The 23,912-nt window shown below is 42.0% G+C and overlaps 1 protein-coding gene across 1 annotated transcript in view; it reads right to left on the bottom strand.

Moving 5' to 3' along the window:
• Nucleotides 1-1,615: 1,615 nt before the first annotated feature.
• map1ab (microtubule-associated protein 1Ab) overlaps nt 1,616-23,912 on the bottom strand; it is a 73,611-nt gene continuing 51,314 nt past the window's right edge. Inside the window, exons 3-7 of the mRNA XM_023400221.2 lie at nt 19,217-19,299; nt 18,203-18,340; nt 4,733-17,144; nt 3,581-3,813; nt 1,616-2,569 (exon numbers count right to left, since the gene is read on the bottom strand). Of these exons, the coding sequence (XP_023255989.2) occupies nt 2,414-2,569; nt 3,581-3,813; nt 4,733-17,144; nt 18,203-18,340; nt 19,217-19,299 (13,022 nt within the window). The 3' untranslated portion in view covers nt 1,616-2,413. The remainder of the gene's footprint in view (nt 2,570-3,580; nt 3,814-4,732; nt 17,145-18,202; nt 18,341-19,216; nt 19,300-23,912) is intronic.

Genomic DNA, 23,912 nt, shown 5'->3' with positions numbered 1-23,912 from the left:
AAACAAAATGAGCCATCTCGGCAGAAATCTGTTTCTTATTCAGACCAAAATTAAATGTGAAAAAAAACGAATAATCAGACTTGCGTTTGCTTTTCAGCACAAGTTTGGAGAAAATTAATTGCAAATGTAAATCTGTTTCTCTACAAATTTAGATATAGATGAAGAAATAAAACTTGGCCTCATGTAGATTTAACTTGAACATACGTATGAGCTTCTCTCGCGTCTGGCTGTGAACAAACACCTTTCACTCTGAACCCACAGAAAAAACTCACTCGCCACGTAACCTACAGGGACGAACCATGCTGTGATATAAAAACAGCTATTTAGTGTCATCGTATTCTCACACGCAAAACTACCTCTAAAACATTCCTACTTTATATCTGCGTCCAGTACAATCATCATCATTACATTCATGCTCATTCTGTAAATATTACTCTGGGATTAATATTAGTTAGCCTTCCCTCAGTTTGGAGGAACATCTTGTACATTATTTTATTTTACAGTGAAAACTGTTTTCTGCTGCTACACTAACTCTGTGTCTCAACTGCAAACTAACAAACATCCGACTCTTTACCTCTCCTCCTCCATCTCAGAAAAGTGCATTCCTATTTGGTGCAACACCTTGCTTAAAGACATTCATATTGGTTTGGAGGTTTTCCATAGTGGCTTTTCAGAATGTGGCGTTAATGGTTAATTAGATTATACGGCTCCAAAGTTGTGAATGTCCTGTTCCGCGAGTATCCCGGCTGTGGATACAGTTTGTGTGTGTGTACTGTATGAACTGATTGGTCCTCTGTTTCAAAGTCGTGTACTTGATTTACCCTGGTTTCTGGCTCTGCTTCAAAACGTCCTTAAAATATCCGGTTCTCTCTAAAACCACAAGCTAAAGGCACATGAAAGAAGCCTCCTGTAACACACTTCATATGTATATTTTTTTTCTCCTGAAAAATAACCCAAATACTACATATAAATATTGCAGTTCCTACTGGCGTATTGTTCCCTCTGAAGGGGACGAACAGACGAACTTCCTTTGCTACATTTGTCACAGGTCACTGCTTGTTTTTTTCCATCGCTTTGTGATGTTGACAGAGACGGTAAAAATGTAGCTGAACAGGAGGAAATGACAGAAATATTAATTAAACCTTCTCAAACGCTGCATTCACCTCAGAATCATAATTTGCTGCATCATCACAAAATATATCATTTATTTAACATAACCTCTGTATTGATATAGAAACATTTACCCTATATGTATACTGGAGTACATACAACCAACAAAGACCATGAGAAAGACTTAAAGAAGAACCATTACATCCAGCAGAGATATGATATGATTAGTGTGGAAACATCGTCCCTTTGCCTGGCGCCTATTGAATTCACTTGAGCATAGACAGCCAAACAGTGTAGTAACCTATCTACACTATGCTGCATTCCACACTTGAAAGGCTGGCTAAATTAAGGATTAACCCTATGCAGTTCTCTCTGAAAGAGTCCGAGCTAAAACACAAGCGTCATGCACCAGCTAAGCTGTGAAAGCCGAGAAGAAAAATTTCAAAGAGTGGCAACTTCAGGCACCTCCTAAAACTTCACCACAAATGACAAGAAGGAACGTTGCTTTCCTTTTTTTTCTTTTTTTTTTTTTTTTTTCTTTTTTTCAAACATAACATCAATTTATGTCATTATCGAGTTAATCCAAACACTAGTGTCGTGTGAGCAGGATGAGTTTTGTCGTGCGCACTGATGGAAAAGAAAGCTTCAAATTAAAAAAACAGAAAAAGTTCTACTCTTCTAAAAACACTGTGCATACAATATAAAGAACATATTGATTGCTGGAGATATTGTAGTAGACATTTTGGAGAAGTTAATAAGAATTCATGTTTTGGCACTTTGGATGAGAGATTCATTATTTGAGATTAATTAATTTCTGATTTAATTGTGATTTGAGCCACAAATGTACGAGCTACATCTTATTCATCTATAGTTTAACTGTGGCATTTTTGCATTTTTAGGATAATTATGTCTGTTTATCTGAAGGATATGAGGCAAAGAAAGCTTTCAACTATGTCATTGAATATTTGAATTTTTACCACAACTGTTAGTGCTAGTATAAGAAGTGTGTTGGGGCAGACATTTAACTCACAGGAGAAAACAAACATAAAAGTACGATTTTACTTGCGTGATAACCCCGTCGTCACAGAAAGCATGAACCCAGAGGTTTGACTTTAATCTCAGCTAACAGAATCTAGTGAGTTGAGGGCTGCAGCAAATGTGTCTGAGACTGGTACCACGAGAGAGCGAGAAGCCTTGAAAAGAAGCAGAGAGTGCTGTTTGCTCTCGCTCTATCTCCATTGTGAGCAGATGACAGGGAGGGGGAGGATGGGAGGGGTGGGGAGCACAGTGGGGCTCATGAAGCTCAGAACTCGATCTTGCAGGCAGGGAAGGACTCGTCCTGCATGACTACGGTGCTGCTGGAGGCCAGAACCATGATGTTCAGGTCCTGCTGCCTCTCGTGGGTCTGTTGGTACCATTCGCGGGTCACCTCTGTGTCGTGGGTCGGGATCAGAGTCACCTGACAAGGGGCACAAAGACAAAATGAGAGGGGGAAATAGGAGGGGAGCGGAACAGAAAGTGACTATATGGCTATATGTGATGAAGATAACAGGCAACTGTGCTGCTGAGAGTTAGATGATCTCATGTCTGCACAGTTCATACCTTATAAAGCTGGAGCCAGCAGGTGCTTAGCTTAGCTTAGCTTAGCACAAAGACTGAAAACAGATGCTGTGTCTCAAATCAGATACTTCAGTCAGTCCACTCACATGTAGCACACTGTGTACACAGTATACTCACTGGCATAGTGTGGGAATTTCAACAGGGTAGCCAAACACTGCCATTGAGCACTCACCAGAAATGACGATTGCAACATTTTACTGTGATTGTTGCCAAAATTTCCACCTTTCACATGTCACTTTAGAATGAATATTTTACTTTCCTCCACATTTTTAAGTTTGGTCATAATGTGCTCGCTTAAGGTTTCCTTGCTTTCTCTTCACAGGCAGGAGTAAAAACTCTCATGATCTTCTGCTGCTTTGGACTGTCCACAAGGTAAAATTATTTTTTGTGTTTGTTTTTATTGTTTTTTTAATGCAATTTAATGTCATCTTAATGTTCTATTTTTATGTATTTTCATGCCTCTGTAAAGCACTTTGAATTGCCTTGTGTCTGTATGGTATTATATAGATAAACTTGAAATGCCTTCTGAGTTTCTCTATTATACGGAGCAGTCATCGACATGATTGTGACATCTGTTTGGTTACAATTTCCCTCCACTGTCTAACTAACAAAAGAGTTTTGCTCTCAGTTACTTGCTGCCAATGAGATGTATCAGTTGTTGTCAGCGTCAGTAAACTCCAGATTGTCTCTAAATTTATTTTATTTCATTTATAAACATGTAGTGTAACAAAGAGTATGAGCATTAGTCTGTAAACAGTGTGGACATAAACTTGTGGAGAACGTGAGACACACCTGTGTGCAGAGAACATGAGAAATGCAGGTAGAGACGACACAGAGGGTAAATAAATACCTGTAAATTGGAGCCCCACTGAGCTTTGCCCTCCAGCAGGGCGTCTAGTACTCCACGGCTGGGCTCTCCACTGCCCGGGTCGTTCCCGCTCACCACGTAGTACGCGGCTCGCACTCTCTTGAAGAACTCCTGATCCACGTTCTTGGCACTGCAGTGGTTGGGCACATAGGCCAGGTCGACATAGACGGGTGGTCCAGGAGGGACGGCTGAACTTGTTTTCTGTGCGTTGTTACCTGGAAGTGAACGAGGACATAAAATGGCATTAGAGTCTAATAATACTACTCACAATTTAGTACAACTGTGCTCCAGTAGCAAAGAACTTTTGCAACTTTCTCCTCAACTGAGCAAATTAAATTCTATTCACTCATTTATTTATTCAGGTCAATTATTCTGAAAACAAATGTACAATAATATTTTATTGGACGTTTATAGAATTACATCTTGCAGTTCCAGTTGCAGATCCACCGTTCTAATGTGCCCCTGATTCTTATGCTGTTTAATGTACAGTATATCACTGGACATTCTGACATTCTTCAATCTTTTGCATGTCTTTTGACAGCTGCACATTGACAGCCAAAGTTCAGAATAAGCTGTTTGATTTTGATTATCCAGAGAGAAATGCAGTTCTCAGTCAAACAGTTTCTGGGGAAAAAAAAACTTTATCAACCAAACAGCACATGAACAACTTTTCTAAATATTCTCCTCTTACTTGGATAAAATACTTCCTGTTATAATGTAATTTTAAAGGCTTAATCATATTCGAGTAAATTTGATGATATCATAAAACTGCTTTTTAATTAGCCTTTTAATTTTTTCATGGCTAATGGCTTAAATTCTCTTGGATCTAAGGATTTTAATATCTACTTCTGGCAAAGATCCAATATCAAGTATTTCATTGTCATTTCAGATATGGTCCAATTTAAACCCCCTATCACACCTGGTCTTTTGATGATGAGGTATCATCTCAATGTTTTTTTCTTTTTTAGAGAGAATTTTTGTAATTCTGGTCATGAAGGTTACTGTATTTAACCTGGGAAATGCCAGAATAAAAGGGGTACAGGTGCAGTCAGCTTTACTTTGGCTGTGTTGTGTGCAACACATTATTTTTGAAAGTAAGTTAGTGTTATGTTGTGTCTGCAGGATGTTACCCACCTGAACTGCTCTTGACACCATTGACCAAGCCTTTCCCTGGATTGAGGATCTCACTCCTGGAGCCTTGAGTCTCAGACATCTTGATCAGCCTGGAGCTTCTGTCCGTGTCCTTCCTCCTGAGGGAGGCAGATCGTGGTGAGGCGGAGTCCTTAGTCTGCTTCACTGGAGTCGAGGACCTCTTCCTGACTTCTCCCTTACGAGCAGGGGAGGACGACTTGGGTTTGCCCTTTCTGAGGCCCTTGGTGGTCTTGTGCTCCTTCTTGAGAAGTTTCTCTGTGCTGCTGTGGTCATTGAGAAGAGCCTCTGGATCCACCATGCACACATCTGGGTGGGGAGGATGAGGATGAGGGTCCTTCATCGGGGTGGGGAGGGGATCATGAGTCCTCTGTGCTGATCTAGGGGATGGAGGATGGTGGGCACCTCCAGCTCCAAATGCAGATTTGTCCACTGGCAGATGTTCAGCGTCTTCATCTGAGTCCAGATTTCCTTCAGCTGTTATGGACGGACACTCCTCGGTTTCTGGGGGGACGTCAGAGTCCGACTGTGACGGCAACGACTCGCTCACTGATGTCGGAGGCGTTTCCTCTCCAGCTAACGTCACAGCCAAACCAGATGACATGGCCCCTGGCAGCTGGTGTGGCCCCTGCCCAGCATCTCCATGGTAACTCTGAGCATGGTGGTGCCTCTGCTTGTGCGACCGCCTTTTCACAGAGTGCTGTTCCTGATCATCCTCATCTCCGTCCTGGAAGTGGTCACTGCGGCCGTCGTCTTCGCCCTCGTCACTTGAGAGCTGATGAGGACTGGGGTTGATGAAAGACGGAGAAAGTTCTCCTTTGCGATGTTTATATTCGCAGGAGGAGTAACCTGGAGGCGAGGCAGAGGAGGAGGTGGCACCGGTGTTCAAGTCAGAGGGACGATCAGCCTTCATGTCTCCTTTACTCGATGTTTCTGTGTGATAGGTGTCCATAGAAGAGGACACAGAGGTACCGTGGACACTTGTCATCCATTCCATCGCTTCCATTGCCTCCTCTTCCTCATCATCATCATCATCATCATCATCATCATCACCATAACCCGGAGGAGGGGCACTTGGGCAATCATCAGGCCTCTGCAGTAGCTCCCAATCGGATATACTGCTCTTCCTTCTACCTTCTAATCTCTCTGGTGGCTTATCCAACAGGCTTTTCTCCTCGGCTCGTTCCGACTCTCTTCCCTTCCCATCTTCTGCTTTTTCACACATCTTTGGACCAGTTGTAGCTTTCTTCTCGTCTGTGCTGTCTTTACAGGTCTTTTCTTCTAGTTTCTTTTCCTCTGTTTTCTGCTTGACTACAGCGTCTTTTTTAGCAATCTCCGTCTTTTCATCTTTTTCACTTGTTTCTTTTTCTGCCACCTTACCATCTTCCTTCAAAGGTGCGATAGCTCCACTCGTCTTTTCTTCTTTTGCCTCTGATGTTTTCTTCTCCTTCTTCTCTTTATCCTCTTCTGTTTTGGACAAGTCTGTTATGGCACATGAGGTTTTGCTCGCTCCACTGTCACTCAGTGGAGTAAATGAGGCTGTCTGTTGAGTTGTTTGTGACACCTCTTCGGGTTTAGACACAACAGTGGTCGAGGTGATGGTGACAGTCTTTGTCTCTGTGGCAGGTGTGGAACTGTCTACCACATACGACTCAGTTATTGATGAAAAAGTCTCTTTTTGCTCAGTCACTTTGATTTTTTGACATTCAATACGACATGGTAGGGTGCTGTCCTCCAGTTCAAGTGTATCAGGCTCCTCGTCTTCTGCTGACCCTTGGGACTCCCTGTCAGAGGAGTCAGCCCTTTGGAGAGGAGAGACATCAAAGTGAGCCTCTGATGTGGATAAACTCTCTGGTACCTTTAGGGGTTCAGTTTGTTGTAGAGATGGTGCTGTGGTGGATGTTGTAATCTTTGTTTCTAGCATATAAAAACTATCAATGCTCGACTTTGTGTCCGTTTCGGGCTTTGCAGAGCCACTTTGATCCTCAGTCTGTTTGGCAGTGGGAGGCAGGACTGGAGATGATGGTTTGGTCTCCTCAAACTGACTGAGTAAAGACACTTTTGTTGCAGGTTTCGTTGTCACCTCCATGTACTCATCTCTCTGAAATCCTCCAAAGCAGGAGCTTGTAGACGCTTTCGGGAAGGATGACTCCTCTTTGACTAGAGGTATGTCAGAGCTTGATAATGTTGCGAAGGTTTCAACTCTGTCTCCAAAGTGTTGGCTCAAAGGGGCAGAAGTTGAGGCTGAGGATGAGTAACTATACGATGTGGAGGAGTATGTTGACGTAGAGTATGTTAAGGTGGTGTATGTGCAAGATGATGAAGAAGATTCCTTGTGTTTTGCAGTGATATCTGAGGTCTGCCTCTGGTCTACACTTTCCTCTTGGATGTCTCTTTGGCTGTGATATTTATCATCACTTAGCTTGGATAGCTGGGAGGCATCTGAGAGCACAGGTGTTTCTTTCTTATCCTCCTTCAGTTCTACTTTACTTTCCTCACTGTAAAGATATTCAGAGCAATCTCCAGACCTGCTGTGTCCGATATCAGCGTAGCTGCCTGTTAGCAGAGGTGAGGGACTAGATGTAGGCTTGGGTTCTGAATGATCAGGTGGCAAAGAGCTGCCTGTCAAGCTGCTTGTTGATGTTGGTTGATAAGTTTCCTCTGTCAAAACGCTTGAAGTTCGAGACCCTTTGTCTTCATCTCCTTCTTTTGGCTGTAGTACCTCAGAGGAGGTTGTATCCTCTGCCGATGACAACTTTCTCTTTGTGGTTGGTTCGGGGGACAAATGCTTTTCGTCTGTATCTTCCGTTTTCTTCATTTCAGGAAGTTTTGGGACATCTGCTGTAGCAAAAAAGATTTCTTGAGCACTTAAGTCTGGAGATGGAGTTGTTTTGCCTACATCTTCACTTTTTGTCTCAGGAGGTTTGGCTGTAGCCGTTTCACCAGTCGAATCCTCTTCTTTGAGTGGTTTCACGTCAGGAGATGGAGGTTGTTTACTTACGTCCTGCTTGTCTGCATCTGTGACTTTAGATGCTGAGGCATCATCAGGTGTTGGTTTACAGACCGTTTCCTCTTTTAGGAAACTTGATTCAGACAACTGAGATTTCTTATTTGAGTCCTCTACCTCTGCCAAGTCAGCACTATCATCAGGACTACGTCGGCACATTTCTTTTTCAGACTCCTCTCTTGCACCCTTTTCCATGTCTACATCGCTCAGCTCGTCCTCTTCTTCCTCCTCCTCGTCCTCATCTTCGTCTTCATCATCATCATCAACATTGAAATCTTCCCCTTCTACAAGTAACCTCTTATCTATCAGGCTCTCTTTTCCTTCAGGAAAGTCTAACATGGATTTACAAGTGGCAGAGCTGCTAATTTGACTGTTATCAGAGGCAAGAACGTTGTCGTCTATTTCATGCCCTACAAATGTGGTGGCAGGGGTGGTCCTTGAGTCAGCTGATGTTTCGTCTCTCTCTACGGGTGATGCTTGTTGAGGTAAAATGTCTTTTTCTGCAGGTGAGTGCCGACCCGAGGGGGAGCCCTCATGGTCAGAGGACTCCATTTTGTCTTTCAGCGACTCAGCAGATTTTTCCTTCTCTTTTACCGACGTTTTCTTCTCTGTGAATTCTCCAAAAGCTGCAGGAGCAGCTGACGCTTGTTTACCAAGATCTGATAGGCTCCATGAGGGAGAGGGTGTTTCTTGTCTTAATGAGACGCCTGCTGATTGAACGGCAGAGCCAGTAGAAACTTTATCACTTTCTCCGGTTGCCCCTGGTTGAAGAGCTGCCACAGCACCTTCCTTCATGTCTTCTTTCTCTTTCTCCGATTTCTCAGGTTTGTCCTCTTTAGGAGTGAAAGAATACGACTCAGCAGCTTGGGACATTTTGTTGTCTTGCATGTCTACAGGTGAAAAGCTCTTGTCAACATAAGGTGTAACTGGTCTTTCTTCTCTCTCACTCTCCTCCTCTTGGCCTTTCTCTCTGTCTTCATATTTAGGAGAGGCACTTCGACTGTGATGGCTGCTTCTTTCGCTCTCTGTGAGGGACACCGGGCTGTAGTCAACTCTGCTGAAGGATAAAGGCTCTTCTTTGTATTGATCGTCAAGGAGGAACATGGCTCCTCCAGCTTCGGACTGGCTTGTTCTTCTGTTATCATCAATACCGATATCGGAGGTGTGATCAAAACCTAAGGAAACCTCACTCTCTTCTCTAGAGTCCGAGTCATGATCTTTTGGGATGGGCTTTTCATACGGATCATACTTGGATGCACCAAATGTTTGTTTTTCGTCTTGTAGGCTTCCACTGATTGTCTCCTTCTCTGAGGTCATTATTTCACTGTCCATTTTTGGAGCATCTGATTTTACAGCATCAGTGTGTCCAGCGTCCTCTGAATCTTTGTCCAACGTAAAATATGTGCAAGGCCGTGAAAATCCTGGAGAAGCCACCTCTCGTTCTCCCTCCATCTCCCTCTCCGCTTCCTTACCTGGTTTCTCTTCTGGCTTTGTCTTTTCTGTGGCGACAACTCCTGGGCTTGTCTGAGACGGTATCTTTTTCTCTTGTTGTGGTGGTTCCTCCACACTGGACTGGCTCTCAGTGCTCGAAAGTGTACAGCTCCTTGCTTGACTGTCTGTGCTTGATAATGTTGACAAGGCAGGTTTTTTCTCAGTTGAGTCCAACACCGGTTCTTCTTTAGCACTCGGGACATCAGAAGCTGGTTCTTGTTTTGGAATAGAGGTCGTCTCCTCTTTTGATGTGACAATGTCAACGGACGGCTCTGGCTTGGCGAGAGGTGCAGGTTTGGCATCTGTTTTCACAACATCTTTGTCTGCCTGAGGTGAAATTTTGGACTCTTCTTTGCCGGACTCTTTGAAGTCTTCATCAATAGAGGGCTCCTGCATTGTAAGTGTAGGAATGATCATTGAGGTCTGTTCCGAAATTGGTGGTTTAGTTTGTTCACTTCTCTGTGCAGTTTCGGATAAAGGCAGACCTGCAGAGATGTCATGGTCTGATTTTCTCGGCTCCACCGACAAAGGTCTGGAGCCTGCTCCTCCCATACAGATGTCCTCCTCCTCGTCATCTTCTCTGTCTTCATCTGAGGACTGAACCACAAATGCAGGCTTGAAATCTGACTTGGGGGCCACTGCTTCTCCTGATATTGTCTGTGCAAGTTGTTTAATGGTTTTGTCCTGGTCTTTCTCCTGTAACTCCTCTCTCTCCCATTTTTCCTCTTTGGTGTGGTCTGCATCAGAGGAGTCAGACTTTTCCTTCTCTGTGATCTCATCTCCCTTTTTCTCAGAAACATCCTTTTCTTTAATTATCTTTTCACCTTCTGCTGGTTTGGTTTTTTCATCTTTGATGTCTTCAGTCTCATAGCTGTATTCTTTTTCTTGTTCTTTCTCCATTTTCTGTTCTTTGCTCAGTTCAGCAACATGTGCGTCATCCTTTTCTTTCTCCATCTTCTCTTCTTGACTAATAAGGACCTTTGCTTCTTTATCTTGTTCTTTTTTCTCCTCCTGGGTGTCATGGGGAGACACAGAAATGTCATCTTTTGCTGGTTTCAGGTCGTCACTCGATGGTGTTACAGAAGAGTCTTGCTGCGTTTCAAATGATGCAACATCAAAAGTGTCCTTTTCTGTTTGAGCTCCAGGAAGTTTATCAGAAGTTTCTTCATATATATGCTTATCGCTATCACAGATATCATCCATTTTAGTCTTCTCTTCTTCAAAGGTCTGAGACATTGGAAGATCTTCCTCTTTTTTATCGTCCTTCTTGGGTTCAGACTCAAAAGGGAAATCATGTTTCTCTTTTTCCTCATCTTTGGTGCTAAATGTTAGAGTGTCCATCTCCTTCTCTGTCTCCTGTTTGATAGATTCAGCGTCACAACTGTCCTGTTTGATGGCATCTTTCATTTCCTCCTCGGTGGTTTCAACTTTAGATGGCTCTTTCTCTTTCACATCTTTAGGTTGCTCAACAGTGCCATCTGTTTCTTTCTCTTTCTTCTTGTCATCCTTTTCAGTTTCTTTATCCTTAAGTTCCTCCACAATGGATTTGTGGTCAGAGATGTCACCCTTCTGCTCTTCGACCTTCTCTGTTTTTATTTGTTTGTCAGAAATGTCAGGTTTTTTTACCTCTTTGTCATCTTTGACAGAAGTATCAACAATGTCCTTTTCCTTAACGGACACAAGATCAGAGGTATCGCTCTTTTCTTTTTCCATTTCCTCTTCTTTAACCTTGGACTCTGTATCATGAGTTTCCTCTTTTGGTGTTTCTTTTGCCTCCTTGATGAGTTTTGCTTCAGATGTAACTTCTTTCAACTCTGTCTTCTTCTCCTCATCTGTGAGGGGTTTTAGACCAGCAATGTCTTTGCTTTCCTCCTCCTTTACAGGTTTGATATCAGAAGTTTCTTCCTTAATTGTTACTGTATCTTTTTCCTCCTTTACAGGTTTGATATCAGACGTTTCTTCCTTAATTGTGTCTGCATCTTTTTCCTCCTTTACAGGTTTGATATCAGAACTGTGATCCTGCATCGTCACTTCTTCTTCCTCAGATGGTTTGACAGTTAAGCTGTCCTCCTTATCCACTGCTTTCTCCTTTTCTTCTTCTATTGATTTGACAGCACAAATGTCTTTACTGATATCTTTCTCTTTTTCATCTTGCATGGTGGGTTTGGCAACAAAGATGTCAACCTTTGTGCTTGTTTCGTCCTTGGATGTTGTGACAGTGGAAATTATTACATCTTCTTCCTCCATCATAGCAGGTTTGACAGGAGAAGTGACATCTTTATCTTTACTTGTCTCTTGCTCTTTTTCTTCTTCCATGACTGGTTTGGCAGCATCCTTAAGTGTTTCTTTCGCTTCTACTTTAGTTGTTGTGGCAGAGGAATCATCATCTTTACATACTAGTACATGCTCTTCCTCCATCTTGGTAAGCTTGGTGGTCACAGAATCATCTTTACTTTCCTGTTCTTCCTTTTCTTCTCCAACTGGTTTAACAGGAGAAGTATCTTCCTTGCTTGGCAGTACATCTTTTTCCTCTTCTTTGGTAAGTTTTATAGCAGCAGTATCATCTTTACTTATGTCATCCTTCTTTTCTTCTTCTGTTGTAGGTTTGAAGGCCAGAGCATCATCCTTGCTTGCTGTCATATCTTTTTCCTGCTCCTTGGAAAGTTTGGTGTCCAAGATATCATCTTTACTTTTCTCTTGCTCTGTGGTTGGCTTGGCAACAAGAATCTCGTCTTTACTCTCTGTTGCATCCTTTTCCTCCACCGTGGTGAGGCTGATGGTTGAGATAGCATCTTTACAAATCTCTTGCCCCTTTTCGTCTTTCATGGTAACAGCAGATGTATCATCTTTACCAATAATTTCTTCTTCTTTGGTGAGTTCGGCAACAGTGATTTCACCCACCTCTTTCTCCTTTTCCTTCTGCTCATCTGTGAAGGGCTTGGTAGCAGAAACATCTATCTTCTCCATCTTTTCCTCCTCTTTCTTATCTTCAATCACTTTGATGTCAGATATTTCTGTCTCTTTTGTCCTCTCCTCATCTTTAGTTGGCTCAATAATGGCCATATCGTCCTTCTTTGCCTCTTTCTCCATCTCTTCTTTAACAGGCTTGATATCTGCATCTTGGACCTTTTCGACCTCTTTCTCTTCAGTCTTTATTGGGCTAATATCAAAAGTATCAACCTTTTCTGTTTCTTTCTTCTCCTCCTCTTTAGCAGGCTTGATATCTGTGGCATGGACCTTTTCAATCTCTTTCTCTTCAGTCTTTATAGGGCTAATATCAAAAGTATCAACCTTTTCTTCCTCTTTCTTCTCCTCTTTAAAAGGTTTGATATCTGCATCTTGGACCTTTTTGATCTCTTTCTCTTCAGTCTTTATAGGGATAATATCAATAGTATCAACCTTTTCTTCTTCTTTCTTCTCCTCTTTAACAGGTTTGATATCTACATCTTGGACCTTCTTGATATCTTTCTCTTCAGTCTTTATTGAGCTAATATCAAACGTATCAACCTTTTCTGTCTCTTTTTTCTCATCCTCTTTCAAAATCTTGCTATCAGACACATCATCCTTCTTAACTTCCGTCTCCTTTACTTCACCTTTGGCTTTGAGGTCAAAATCATCATCTTGTTTTGTATCTTCCTGCTTCTGCTCGTCTTTGATGGCCTCAGAAGCAACAAAATCTATCTCTACCTCTTTAGTAGTTTTGACTTCAGGAGTGTGGTCTTTTTCAGGCTCTTTTTGTTCATCTGTACTGATGACCATGTCCTTTGCAATTTGCTCTTCTTTGACAGGTTTAATATCAGAGGTATCATCCTTTACTGCCTCTTTCTCATCCACGATGGACTTGATTGCAGAAATGTCTTCTACAATAACAGATTCCTGTTTCTGCTCTTCCTTGATTTGTTTGACATCAGAGGTGTCATCCTTTTCTTTCTCCAGTTCCGCCTTGACGATTTCAACTGCAGATTTATCATCATGACCGTCATCATCATCTTTCTTGTTCTCATCATCGTCATCATCTAAGAAACGACTCTCCCTCTCTGTAAATTTACCTGCAACAGGCACTTTAGGTTCTTTATCTTTGAGCCCAACGTCACTGTCTTCATCACGTTGTCCAGATGAGATGGGGGAATCCCTCCCTGACATGGGTGACTGAACGTCCGTTAAAGATGCAGGAACAACAGGGATTGTTTCTGCCTGTTTGTCTTCATCTTTTGGCACTAGTGAAATGTCTTTTTCTGGCTCCTTCATCACTGGAACCTCTTTGATGTCCTTTTCAAATGTTTTGTCCAAAGATGTTGCAACGGCTACTTCATACTGATCTGCTTCCTGTTTGTCCACATCTTTTTGTGTCTCAGCTGCTTCATCTTTCTTTGTGGTTTTGTCTTCAGTTTTGGTGACAACATCAGGGAGCTCCTCTTGCTTTTGCAACTCCAAATCAGGGAAAACCTTCATCTTGTCTTCCACTGGTGACTGACGAATTGGAGAGTGAGCTGCACTTGAGGGTCCAGACTGTGGAGGGGAGGCCATCTTCACAGTGATATCATCCGGACTGAAGCAACGCTCCTCACTCTCTGAAGTTACTGAGTCTGATCCAAAAGGTCTGGTAGGCACAACAGATGAAATATCTTTAGGTGCAACTGCATCTATATTTTCCTCTTCAACTGGCAGGTGGACTGGTTTGGTGTCTGGTATAGACGTTGAAACAGGAGACACTGAGCTAGCAAGCTTTTCAATGTCTCTCTCTTTATCCTGTAATATTTGGGATGAAGCATAGCCCTCTTGGAGTTTCTCAAGTGAAATGTCAACATTAGGAGTTTGGTCTTCTTCCTCCTCTTCTTCTTCTTCCTCCACATTGTGAGCAACAGGAGCTTTAGCCTCCGTCTTCACTTCTGTAACAGGAAGCTGTACCTCATCCGATGGAGACTTGATTTGTTTGTCATCTTCTAAAGAAGGCGGTGAAAGAGTTCCTGCAGAGAGTGGAAGCTCTTTGCCTTGTGAAGCGTCCGGTGGGGTTGGCAGGGGAACAGGAGTTTTGGGTGGTTCCTCAGCCTGAGGTGCTGTGACAGATGCCACAGATTGATCTTCAGCAATAGAAGTAGGGAAGGAGGACATTTTGTCATACTCTGTGATGGATGTTGCAGAAGACACATGTTCCTCTTCTGCCAGAGGAGCAGTGATGATGTTGGTGAACACAGATACTTGCTCCTGCACAGCTGGAATAAACCCTTTCTCGGTCATTGCTGCAGCTTGCATCTCCCGCATGCCGTGAATGTTTACAAATGATTCAGTCTGATCTGGAACAGAGATGTCGTAGGCACCAACATCATATTGAAGGTGTGGTATCCTCTCTTCTGCCTCTTCATGGATCTCTTCGTCAGAGATAGTCTGTTCTGTCTCAGAGTAACCAGGGATCGTTTCGTCTTGAATATAGGAGACTGGCTCAGCTGCAGCGGCCCCTTGAGCTACTGAGGTTATGGGAGCTGTGGCACCTCCAACATGTGACAGGTAGCCTTCCTCCTCTTCTTCTTCCTCGTATTTAGCTGTAGTCAAGATTTCAGCTGTTTGGCTTTCAGAGACCAATTGTTCTTCAACAGCATCTTCAGGTTTGACTTTGATCTCTTCATCTGCTATTACATCTAAATCTTCCACCTCTTCCAGTTCAGCTTTTTCCACAGCCTCCTCCTCTTCTTCTTCCTCTTGCTCCTCCATGGACGGAGTCATTTGTAGCTCCTCTTTTGTCACAACCTTAGCTGAGAGAGTTCCCGATTTCTCCATTTCTTCTATCTCATGTTTTCTATCAAGCCCATCATCCTTTGCCTCCTTCCATTTTGATTCATCTTCCTCTTCACCTATTCCCATATCCTCCTCTTCCTCCTCCGCTTCTGTTTTCTTTTCAGCAGCTGGAACCTCTTCTTCCTCCTCTTCCTCATCCTGAGTTGCTGCTCCCTCATCCTCAAACTTTTGGGCCTCTTCTAATTCTCTCTCTTGTGTCGATTCCTTGTCTTTGTCTTCATCTTTCACCTCTGGGGGTGTTACCTCCTTTTCAGGAGACTCTGTGACAGCTGGAATTTCAGGAGTTTCTTCTTCCGCCTCCTCCTCCTTCTCTTGTGCTGGAGGCTCGAGTGAAACTTCAGCACTGTCTGGTGGTTCTGCTGATACAGCTACAACCTCAGCTTTTTTTAGTTCTTCAAAATCCTTGGTGAGGTCTTCAGGTGTGGAGGGAGCAGACGTGCCCTCAACAGCTCCATTCTCGATCGGTTCTGGTTGAATAACTTTTTTTGGCTCCTCTGGTTTGGGTTCAGCCTTTGCTGCTTTGATTTTTCCAGTTTTGGCTTTACTTGACACTTTAGCTTTATGTAATGTCTTTCTGACCTCTGGTGTCAGTGGTTTTAGGTCAGGCTTTGTGATTTTTCTCAGCTCAGGTTTGGATGTGTCCTTCTTTTTGTCCTCTTTGGATTTAACATCTTTCTTCTCATCTTTTTTAGCAGAGTCATCTTTCTTTACTTTCTTGATCTCTTTCTTTTCCTTGTCCTTTTTCTCATCCATTTTTGACACCCTTTCCTTCGAGTGCTTTTTTAAGGATTTTTCTTTCAAGAGTTTTTTCTTTTCTGGCACATCAGTTTTAGATTTTATGGTCTTGGTCGGCTTTTTCTCCTCTTTTTTCTCTGATATATTTTCTTTCACAGAGTCACTCTTTGCCTCCGTGGCAGCTGACACATCATCTTGTCCTTCACTTTCTTTCTTTGTTGTCTTTGCAGTAGTCTTAGGGGAGGATTTAAGACTCTCTTTACTATCTGTTCTTTGTTTTAACTTGGTTTGTTTAATGACAGAGGGAGGAGCTCCTGAGGCAATGTCCTTTTGTGTGGCTACAGGATAGCGCAAGAAGTCAAGGTGCTTTAATTTTTCTAGCCCCTCCAGGATCTTGTTTTGTGGTGCATTTCCAGGGAACAGCACTCTGACGATCTTTTCTGCAGGGTTGGCAGGGAGCCAGACGACTAAGGCTGTAACTGATGTCAGGTAGGGCACAGATATTTCTCCTTCTTTCCCGTTGGGCAGCACAATGCCAGTTTTGGCCTTGCTGTTGCCAGCCCACTTCTGCATTAAAAATTGCATCTCTTTACTGTCTTTGACGGGGTTGAGAATATACATGTCTAACCTGCCCACTCCCATCTTGTGGAACAGAGTTATGGGCTCAATAGTGTTGCTGACCACTCGAAAGAGAGGCTCTGGTTTGATTCCTAGTTTGTTAAGGTACTGCAGAGTAAGTGAGGCCTCTTCGATGCTGCGTTTCACTTTGAGATTAGATTCTGGCATACGGAGCTTCTCTGGTACATTGAAGAAGACTACACCCAGTTCAGGGGATATCAGATTCTTCATCCAGTCGCTATAGTTGGTGGAGCCTTGAGACTGCTCCTCTTCCTGTTCTGCTATCTTCCTCTGAAGAAGCCCATTGATACCTGGGAGATTGTCAGCGCCGATGTGTGTTAGTAGAATTGAGTCGATGCGGTCCAAGTGACGGACAAGCTTCCAGAAACAGGATTTTCGTTCAGAGCCTCCATCCACTAAGATGTTGAAGCCATTCACAGCGAAGAGAGCTGAGTCTCCTCGTCCACCAGGAAAGATGTAGCAACATGGCTTGGACAGTTTCAGGAAGCCTCCGGATGTGGGAGGCTCCAGGAGGTCAAAAGGTGAAGGGACGTCAACCGTCTCAGAGATGTACTCTGTGAACTCGGTGACGCCCTCCATCTTGCGGAGAACAGGTTCAGGGTTTAGTCTGTATTCCAGGAACTCCCGTAGGGTCTGCTGCTGTCCCAGGGAGCTCCAGCCCACCTCCCCGCGGCAGGACACAGTAAGTGTAGCCTGCTGCTTGGGGGCTGTTGTGCCCAGTAATTCACTGACCTGCAGGTGAGACACCCAGACACATCAGTCAGTCATGCATAAATGTTATAAACTTGTGTTGTTAAGATATACAAGAAAACAATAAAATCGTTTGTTGCAGTAGTCATAGAGACAATGTTAGTATGAAAGGATTTTGAAAATTTATTTTTAAGAAGAAAATGATCAGTTGAATACCGATGATGATGATGATCAGCATGAATACTCCCCTCTGTCATCCTTTGTGCGGGTTTTTGGACAATGTGCATTTCTAGACAAACATACTATTTCTATTTTTCTGTGGACCAACAAACATTAAGTGAAGAAGCACCTAAACCCCATCCCATTTGTGCTGGTTCTGGAGGCCTTGATCAACGTCTTGACAGTTTGAAGGAGGAGGGCTGCACACAGAGTTGCTCTTCTTCTTTATTCAAACAGCAAAATTTTGAATCAAAGCCCAAGGTTTCGGTTTACACCTTCACCAGGGGCCAAACAGCAGTAATAAGCAGAAAACCACATTATATACATTCTTAAACATCATGCAAAGTATCTGATATGATAATTACATGTCACCTGCATTGTTCTCCTCATTTGGTTTTCTCATTATGGCTCCATCTTGTGGTCAAATAAAAAAATAACAAAACCTCAAGATGTCCCATACTTGTCAAAATATATAAAGACAAACTCAATTTGTAAGAAAACACCTTAAATCTAGATTTTCATTCAGTTCATGTGACAATGATGTGTTTATATATCCAAAGTGCTTCTTGCAGTAGATCCAGATTACCAGCCTGCTTATAGTGTTTGAGAATGTATACAAAGTGGTTTTCTGCTTATTATTCTTGGCCTTGGATGAAGGTGTAACCTGAAACACTGGGATGGGATTCAACATCACGCTGTTTTAATAAAGAACAAGAGCGAGTCGCTGTGCAGTCCTCCTCCTTCTATGGAACAACAAATTCCTAACATGTATCAAAGCCTGTACCTCTTCTTTCACATGAAGCTATTTTAAACCACACACATGTACAGTGTATAAGGTTCATCATATTGTTAAGTGTTAGACCACTGCAGATTTGACTCACCCCGGGATCAGTAAAGACACGTGAAAAGGTCTGGTAGGTGAAAACCCCAGTTTGAAGAAGAAGGCCACCGTGATCTGAGCTCTGGCCGCTCAAGACCAGAAGCTTGTGTCCTGCTGAGTCTGTGACTAGAGACTGGATCTGGGGCAGAGACACACACACAGAAAAGGAGAGAGAGAGAGGGGGAGACAGAGGATGGTTAAAGGAGAGATAACACTGCCAATATAGAAGACAAATACCTGTGTCACTGACAAAAGAAGGTGCACTTTAAACTGTGTCAAAGTTACCAAGATTTAACATCAAAAAATTCAAACTAAAAATAAACACAGAAGTCTTTTTCTTACTTCCCAAATGAAGGTGGTTCTGGGGATGAATAGTTAATATAAAATAGGACTGCGGATCTAATCTCAATACTACTACTGACTGGGTATTAAAAACTGTCAAGTACCAAAAGGTGGCATCAAAAGCCTGGCTAGATTCATGATCTAGTTTTCTTTGATCAGACGGATTCTGATTTAAATCATAACTATGACAAATTTAGACAGTATTTTTATTCAGGTAACGTTGTACAATAAAGGTTTTGTAGAAAAACCTCAAAGCAAGGTTTCTGAATAAAGCAGAGCCCAGCTCATTATTTTTGGCCAATATAAGCTTATAACTGGTATTGGCATAAATTAACAACACTGAAATGCCACTCAGTACAGTACAGTATCTTGGTCACTTATTTATTTCACAGGATCCTTGTCAAAAATGTTTGTGTTTAAAAAAAATAAGAAAAAAAAAAATAAAAATTGTATTGAGCATAGAAATCATGCATTGGCTGAGCTAGAGAAAAAAATTATTTTAGTATCATTAGCAAAACTATTAGCAATGGTATTACAATTAAACATGCAGCCTTATATGGAATTGACAGGTCATTTATTTAACTATATATATCATATCATATCATATCATATCATACTATTGCCACGTACATGCAACCAGAAGGGTACCGTACCTCAGAATATGTTGACTTACCTCTGATACAACGGTGTCTTCTGAAGGGTTGACAAGCACCACAGTCTCTAGGACATCACTTCTGTGGTGGAGAGTCCTTTGTCCTGTAGGAGAATAAATTAAAAAACATTGTGGTAACTTCTTTCACGTAGAGGCATTGAAGCGCAAGATCCAACCTCATCAAGGCATAAGGGTTGGGTCAGGTAAACAAGTTGACCGACACTCCTGCCAGACACTCAGCTGTCTGGCCAGAACACATCCTACTGGATGCCCTCCAGACCTGATCTGGAAAACTTCTTTGAGTCAGGGAGATTTACTATACTGCATTCTGAATCATATGTGGGGCAATCACTATATAGAGGCAGGCAACCCACTTGTGCATCAACACAAGAACAAAAGTTAGAAAAGGAAATAGGTCACTGATGTCTGCTGGGTGAAGTTTAAAATTAAAGCTATAAGCACAACACACACACATTTCCATTCATACTAGGTATTAAACTTAATTTCATGTTTTTTCCATTACATGACTTCTGGCAATGGATAAAAACATATGCCACTTGCAGTGATTTGCAGGCTGAAAAACAGTCAGATTTTTACATTATAGGCCAAGAATATTAAGAGACAAAACAATTATGTGAGTGAAAACACTAATGCATAGAAATGCAGACCAAAAAATAAGGGAAATATCACAAAATGTATTTGACTATGAAGCACATTTTCATACATCCTTGTGCATATTCAACATAATTACGCATCAACACTTCATTCCATTCAGAGGTGATGTTAAGCTTTTAATTCCCCTTTGTTTCAGCACAGATGCAGGCTCTAATATTAGAGAGGTCTAATAATAGGGGGATCTCAGTGACTCCACCATCCACCGGGATCTTCAGTGCATCCCATGAGTTTGCAGTGCTATGCTATCTTTTTAGGATCTGGGCTGTCAACATGTGTTTTCCATGAAAGACCTCTGATGTCAATCACTCTCAGCCTGATACGCTGTCAAATTTATAAAGAAGGATTATCAGCAGATAACATGCATTAGAGTTTGAATGAGACTGATAGGAAAAGTAATTTCACACATTAAAGAAAAAAGTCATTGCTGAAATCATTCAGCTTCTGTATCAATAAGGTAATCAGAGCGATGCTCACACGTCTAGACCGTCTGAGAGTCAGAGGGAGAAGAGCTCAATAAGCAGATGTTCTATTAGAGATGATAATTATCTGCTTTCAGCTGATGATTGTATTTTATTCTTTGTTGTTCCTCGTTGATGAAAAAAATTTGAGCTGAATCAAATCATTTTATATTCAACCACATTATCCTCTTATCTAGCAAATATTCATCTGTGACATTTTCATATAAAGAAATGTCAAGAGTTTGTCTCTGTGATTCTGAATATATTTAGAGCATGAAAAACTATTAAGTCGAACAAAACAAGAGAAAACAAAAAGCTGATCCATATATTCACCTCACGTAGGTTATCGCAACAGTCTTTTATCAGCTTATTGCAATGCAGCTGCCAGAGTTTTATCAACAACAGTCTACAGCCGTGCGAACTGCTCTGTGAGGTTGGACTGACACAGCAGTGCTTTGAGCTACATGCTAACATCAGCATTCTAACATGCTTACAGGTATATGATGCAGGTGTAAACTTAACCATGTTCACCATCGTAGTTTAGCATGTAAGCATACTAACATTATAGTATGCTTGAACGACTTCAGTTTGAACAAATCAAAATTTTCCACTGATGGTTGCTGGATGAAAATTCAGATGAAAGTTATTACAATTTTTCATGGAAGATGAACGGCTGCACCAAATTTCATAACAACCAATCCAATAGTTACTGAGGACTTTTATTAAAAAACAAAATTGTCAACCACATTGTGGCACAAGAGGTAAAGTTATTTAAATACATCACCCAGGCGCCGTCACCGTTTTGTGCCAATCATCCAGCAAGTGTTGGGATATTTCACTAAATAAGTCAGAGGATGAGCAAAGTGGTGGACTGGCCATCTGGCTGACATTGCCATCCCTGGAAGAGCCACTCAAAGACATATGAACACACTACAACCACTGCCAAGTCTCTGCACTGGTCACCAGTGAGTGAGTTAACTGACTTCGAAACCCTGAAATGACAGTACATTTCCGACCTACTTTCTCCTCATGAACCTTCAATAAAACTTAGCTCATGTGACATGGGTCTGATGACTGTTGTATTTTGCTATTATGTGTCATATACAGTACTTAGGATGACCTGTCTGATGATCTTGGGCGTTGTCCATATCTGACCATGTTTAAATCTCAACGTGAAACCTACTCATTCAGTTGCCTGTTTCTCTCCACTCTGGTTTTGCTGCAACTTGCATTTCTTTTCACTTGAGGCCTAAAATGTTTCTGTTTTCTGCTGTACCTTAGTAAATGTGGGGCTATTAATCACATCTCACACTGTATTATACTTTCCTCTTTTGTCTGTTCTGTTCAATTTTAGCTCATTTTTACCTTCTATTTTATTCCTTTCTAATCTTACTGATGTCTTTTTATATTGCCTTGTGTTTCTTATCTTGTGTTAATGCCTTTTTATATTGTAAAACACTTTGAATTATTTTGTTGTTTAAAGTTGCTATTTAAATAAACTTGCCTTGCCTATCTTGCTTACCTATTTATTTTCTTAACTGTTATTAATTGTTCTCATTATTTTATTTTTATTCTTGTATGTAACCTGCTTTGCACTGTGAATGAAATGTGCTGCAGTATATAATTAAAGTTGCCTTGGCTTGTTGCTTGGTTTGTGGGTACAAGCAGCAATAACCATGGCTGATCAGAGATCAGTGCCACAATAAATGAGAAACAGAGAATCCAAGGTAACAATATTGCCACAGTAAAATACAAAAAACATGAAGCTAAGAATAAGAAGAGAAGAATCAAAAGGAGAAATCAGATGAAAATAGTTCAAATAATAAAATCAATGTTGGAATAACCTATAAAGTGAATTTATATTACCTAATCAAACATTCAGAGAGCATCACTGAAACCAACTAGAGGATGTGACTGCCTCTGTTGATGTTACCATGGCAACACAGTGACGACTATATGTTTCATTTCCCCTGCAGACACACTGCAGTTACCATCACTAATGTGAGATAGAAAATGAATTTTACTAAACTGACCCCGGCATGGAGCGAGAGAGGAGAGCTGAAAGACAACCTTCAGTGCTGGTGGAGAAGTCGGGAGAAGTTCAAACACTTCAGCAGATCTGCCCACAGACGCGTCCTCTTTCACACCACCATCTCCAAGCTGCGGCGGTGAAGGATGATTTGCAAGTTTGCTTTGATACTTCCAACGCTGACACACAACAACACACAACACTCAGCAGACACTGGAGACACGGGCGTCACGCAGCTGTGGTGGTATGAATCTGTAAACCCACTTTCAGAGGAGTGAAGCCCAGAGAGACGGCGTGTCCCTTTGACCGCCTGATGTGCTTCTCTCAGGTAAAACAGAGAAGAGGAGCTTGCATTAGCTGCGGTTGATGACTGCCTGCAGGGTGAATGCTCGCTGACACTGCAGACTGGTACAACGTGATACTACAACAACAAAGACACTCTGAGTCAGTCTCAAACGCTGCCGTTTCCCCCCCAGAGGTCGGAGGACATCAACAATGCAGAGCAGCTGAAAGGACTGTCACCGCCACTGCGGGCTGGAGGTCTCTCAGGTCAGGTTCACTTTCACTCCCAAACACAGCTAATGGACGGGAATCTGTGGAGGTGACACCGGTGCACACAGAGTTTAAAAGGACCTGTAACATTTTATTTATAAATGACTCAGGCTAAAACCATTGTCAATGTTTTGCAACTAAAGGCATCAATTATCACTTAAAATGCCTTTACACCTGCTTACAGTTACATTACGTGTTAGAAACCATTTATTAAAAGTTGCTTATTAAAACAAAATTGCTAAACTGGAGGATTTGATTCTTTGATTCTTTGTTGTACATGAAAGTAAACTGAATATTTTTGGATCTTCAGATATCACCTTGTCACCGTGACAAAATTAGTTATTGCATAATCAAAAAAATGAATCCTCAGATAATCTATGAGGAAAATTATCATTAGTTGCAGCTCTACTGATGTACATGGTGAAATGCAAGAGGACCTAACATACAAGCTAACTGCAAGGCATTAAATCGACATTCAACTTCATACAGTATGCCTAAGTGTGACTACATTCGCCTCAGGTTGGGGAATTCAATTTTTCTGCCTATTTGTCAAAATCAAGTTCAAAAAGGTTTCAAACATGTTATTAAAAGGGGCTACAGGTAGTGGTAGCGGTGATTGTCACTTGACGAGAGCTTCAGCCATCGTTTCATTTACAAGACAAGAGGTTATAATACTCCCTCTGAGCAGCGCTACGTCTTCAGGGCCGATTGGAGGCTGCAGTGAGTCGCCATCAGAAAGTGACGAGACAGGCCGGGGCTAGCTGGTTAGCATTAGTTAGTTAACACTGGTGTTGCTTTCCACCTCTGCAAACAGCTGTTGGTGAGTAAAGGAATGAAGTCTTCTTCTGAACTCACAATGTTTCTTCTACACTTGCAAGTAAACAGCTGTGCCAATGCTAATGTTGGCTGTGTAGCTATAGCAAAACTTACCAATAGCTCCTTTAAGCTACATATCAAGGTCTGTCAACTTTTTCTAAAGAGCTGATACTTATGATACCTGGTT

Source organism: Seriola lalandi, unplaced genomic scaffold, assembly GCF_002814215.2.
Source record: "Seriola lalandi dorsalis isolate HSWRI2012SDOR001 ecotype SW California unplaced genomic scaffold, Sedor1 jcf7180002052274, whole genome shotgun sequence".
NCBI lineage: Eukaryota > Metazoa > Chordata > Actinopteri > Carangiformes > Carangidae > Seriola > Seriola lalandi.
The sequence above is the reverse complement of the archived record's forward strand: the minus strand, read 5'-3'. Positions and strand labels throughout refer to the sequence as shown.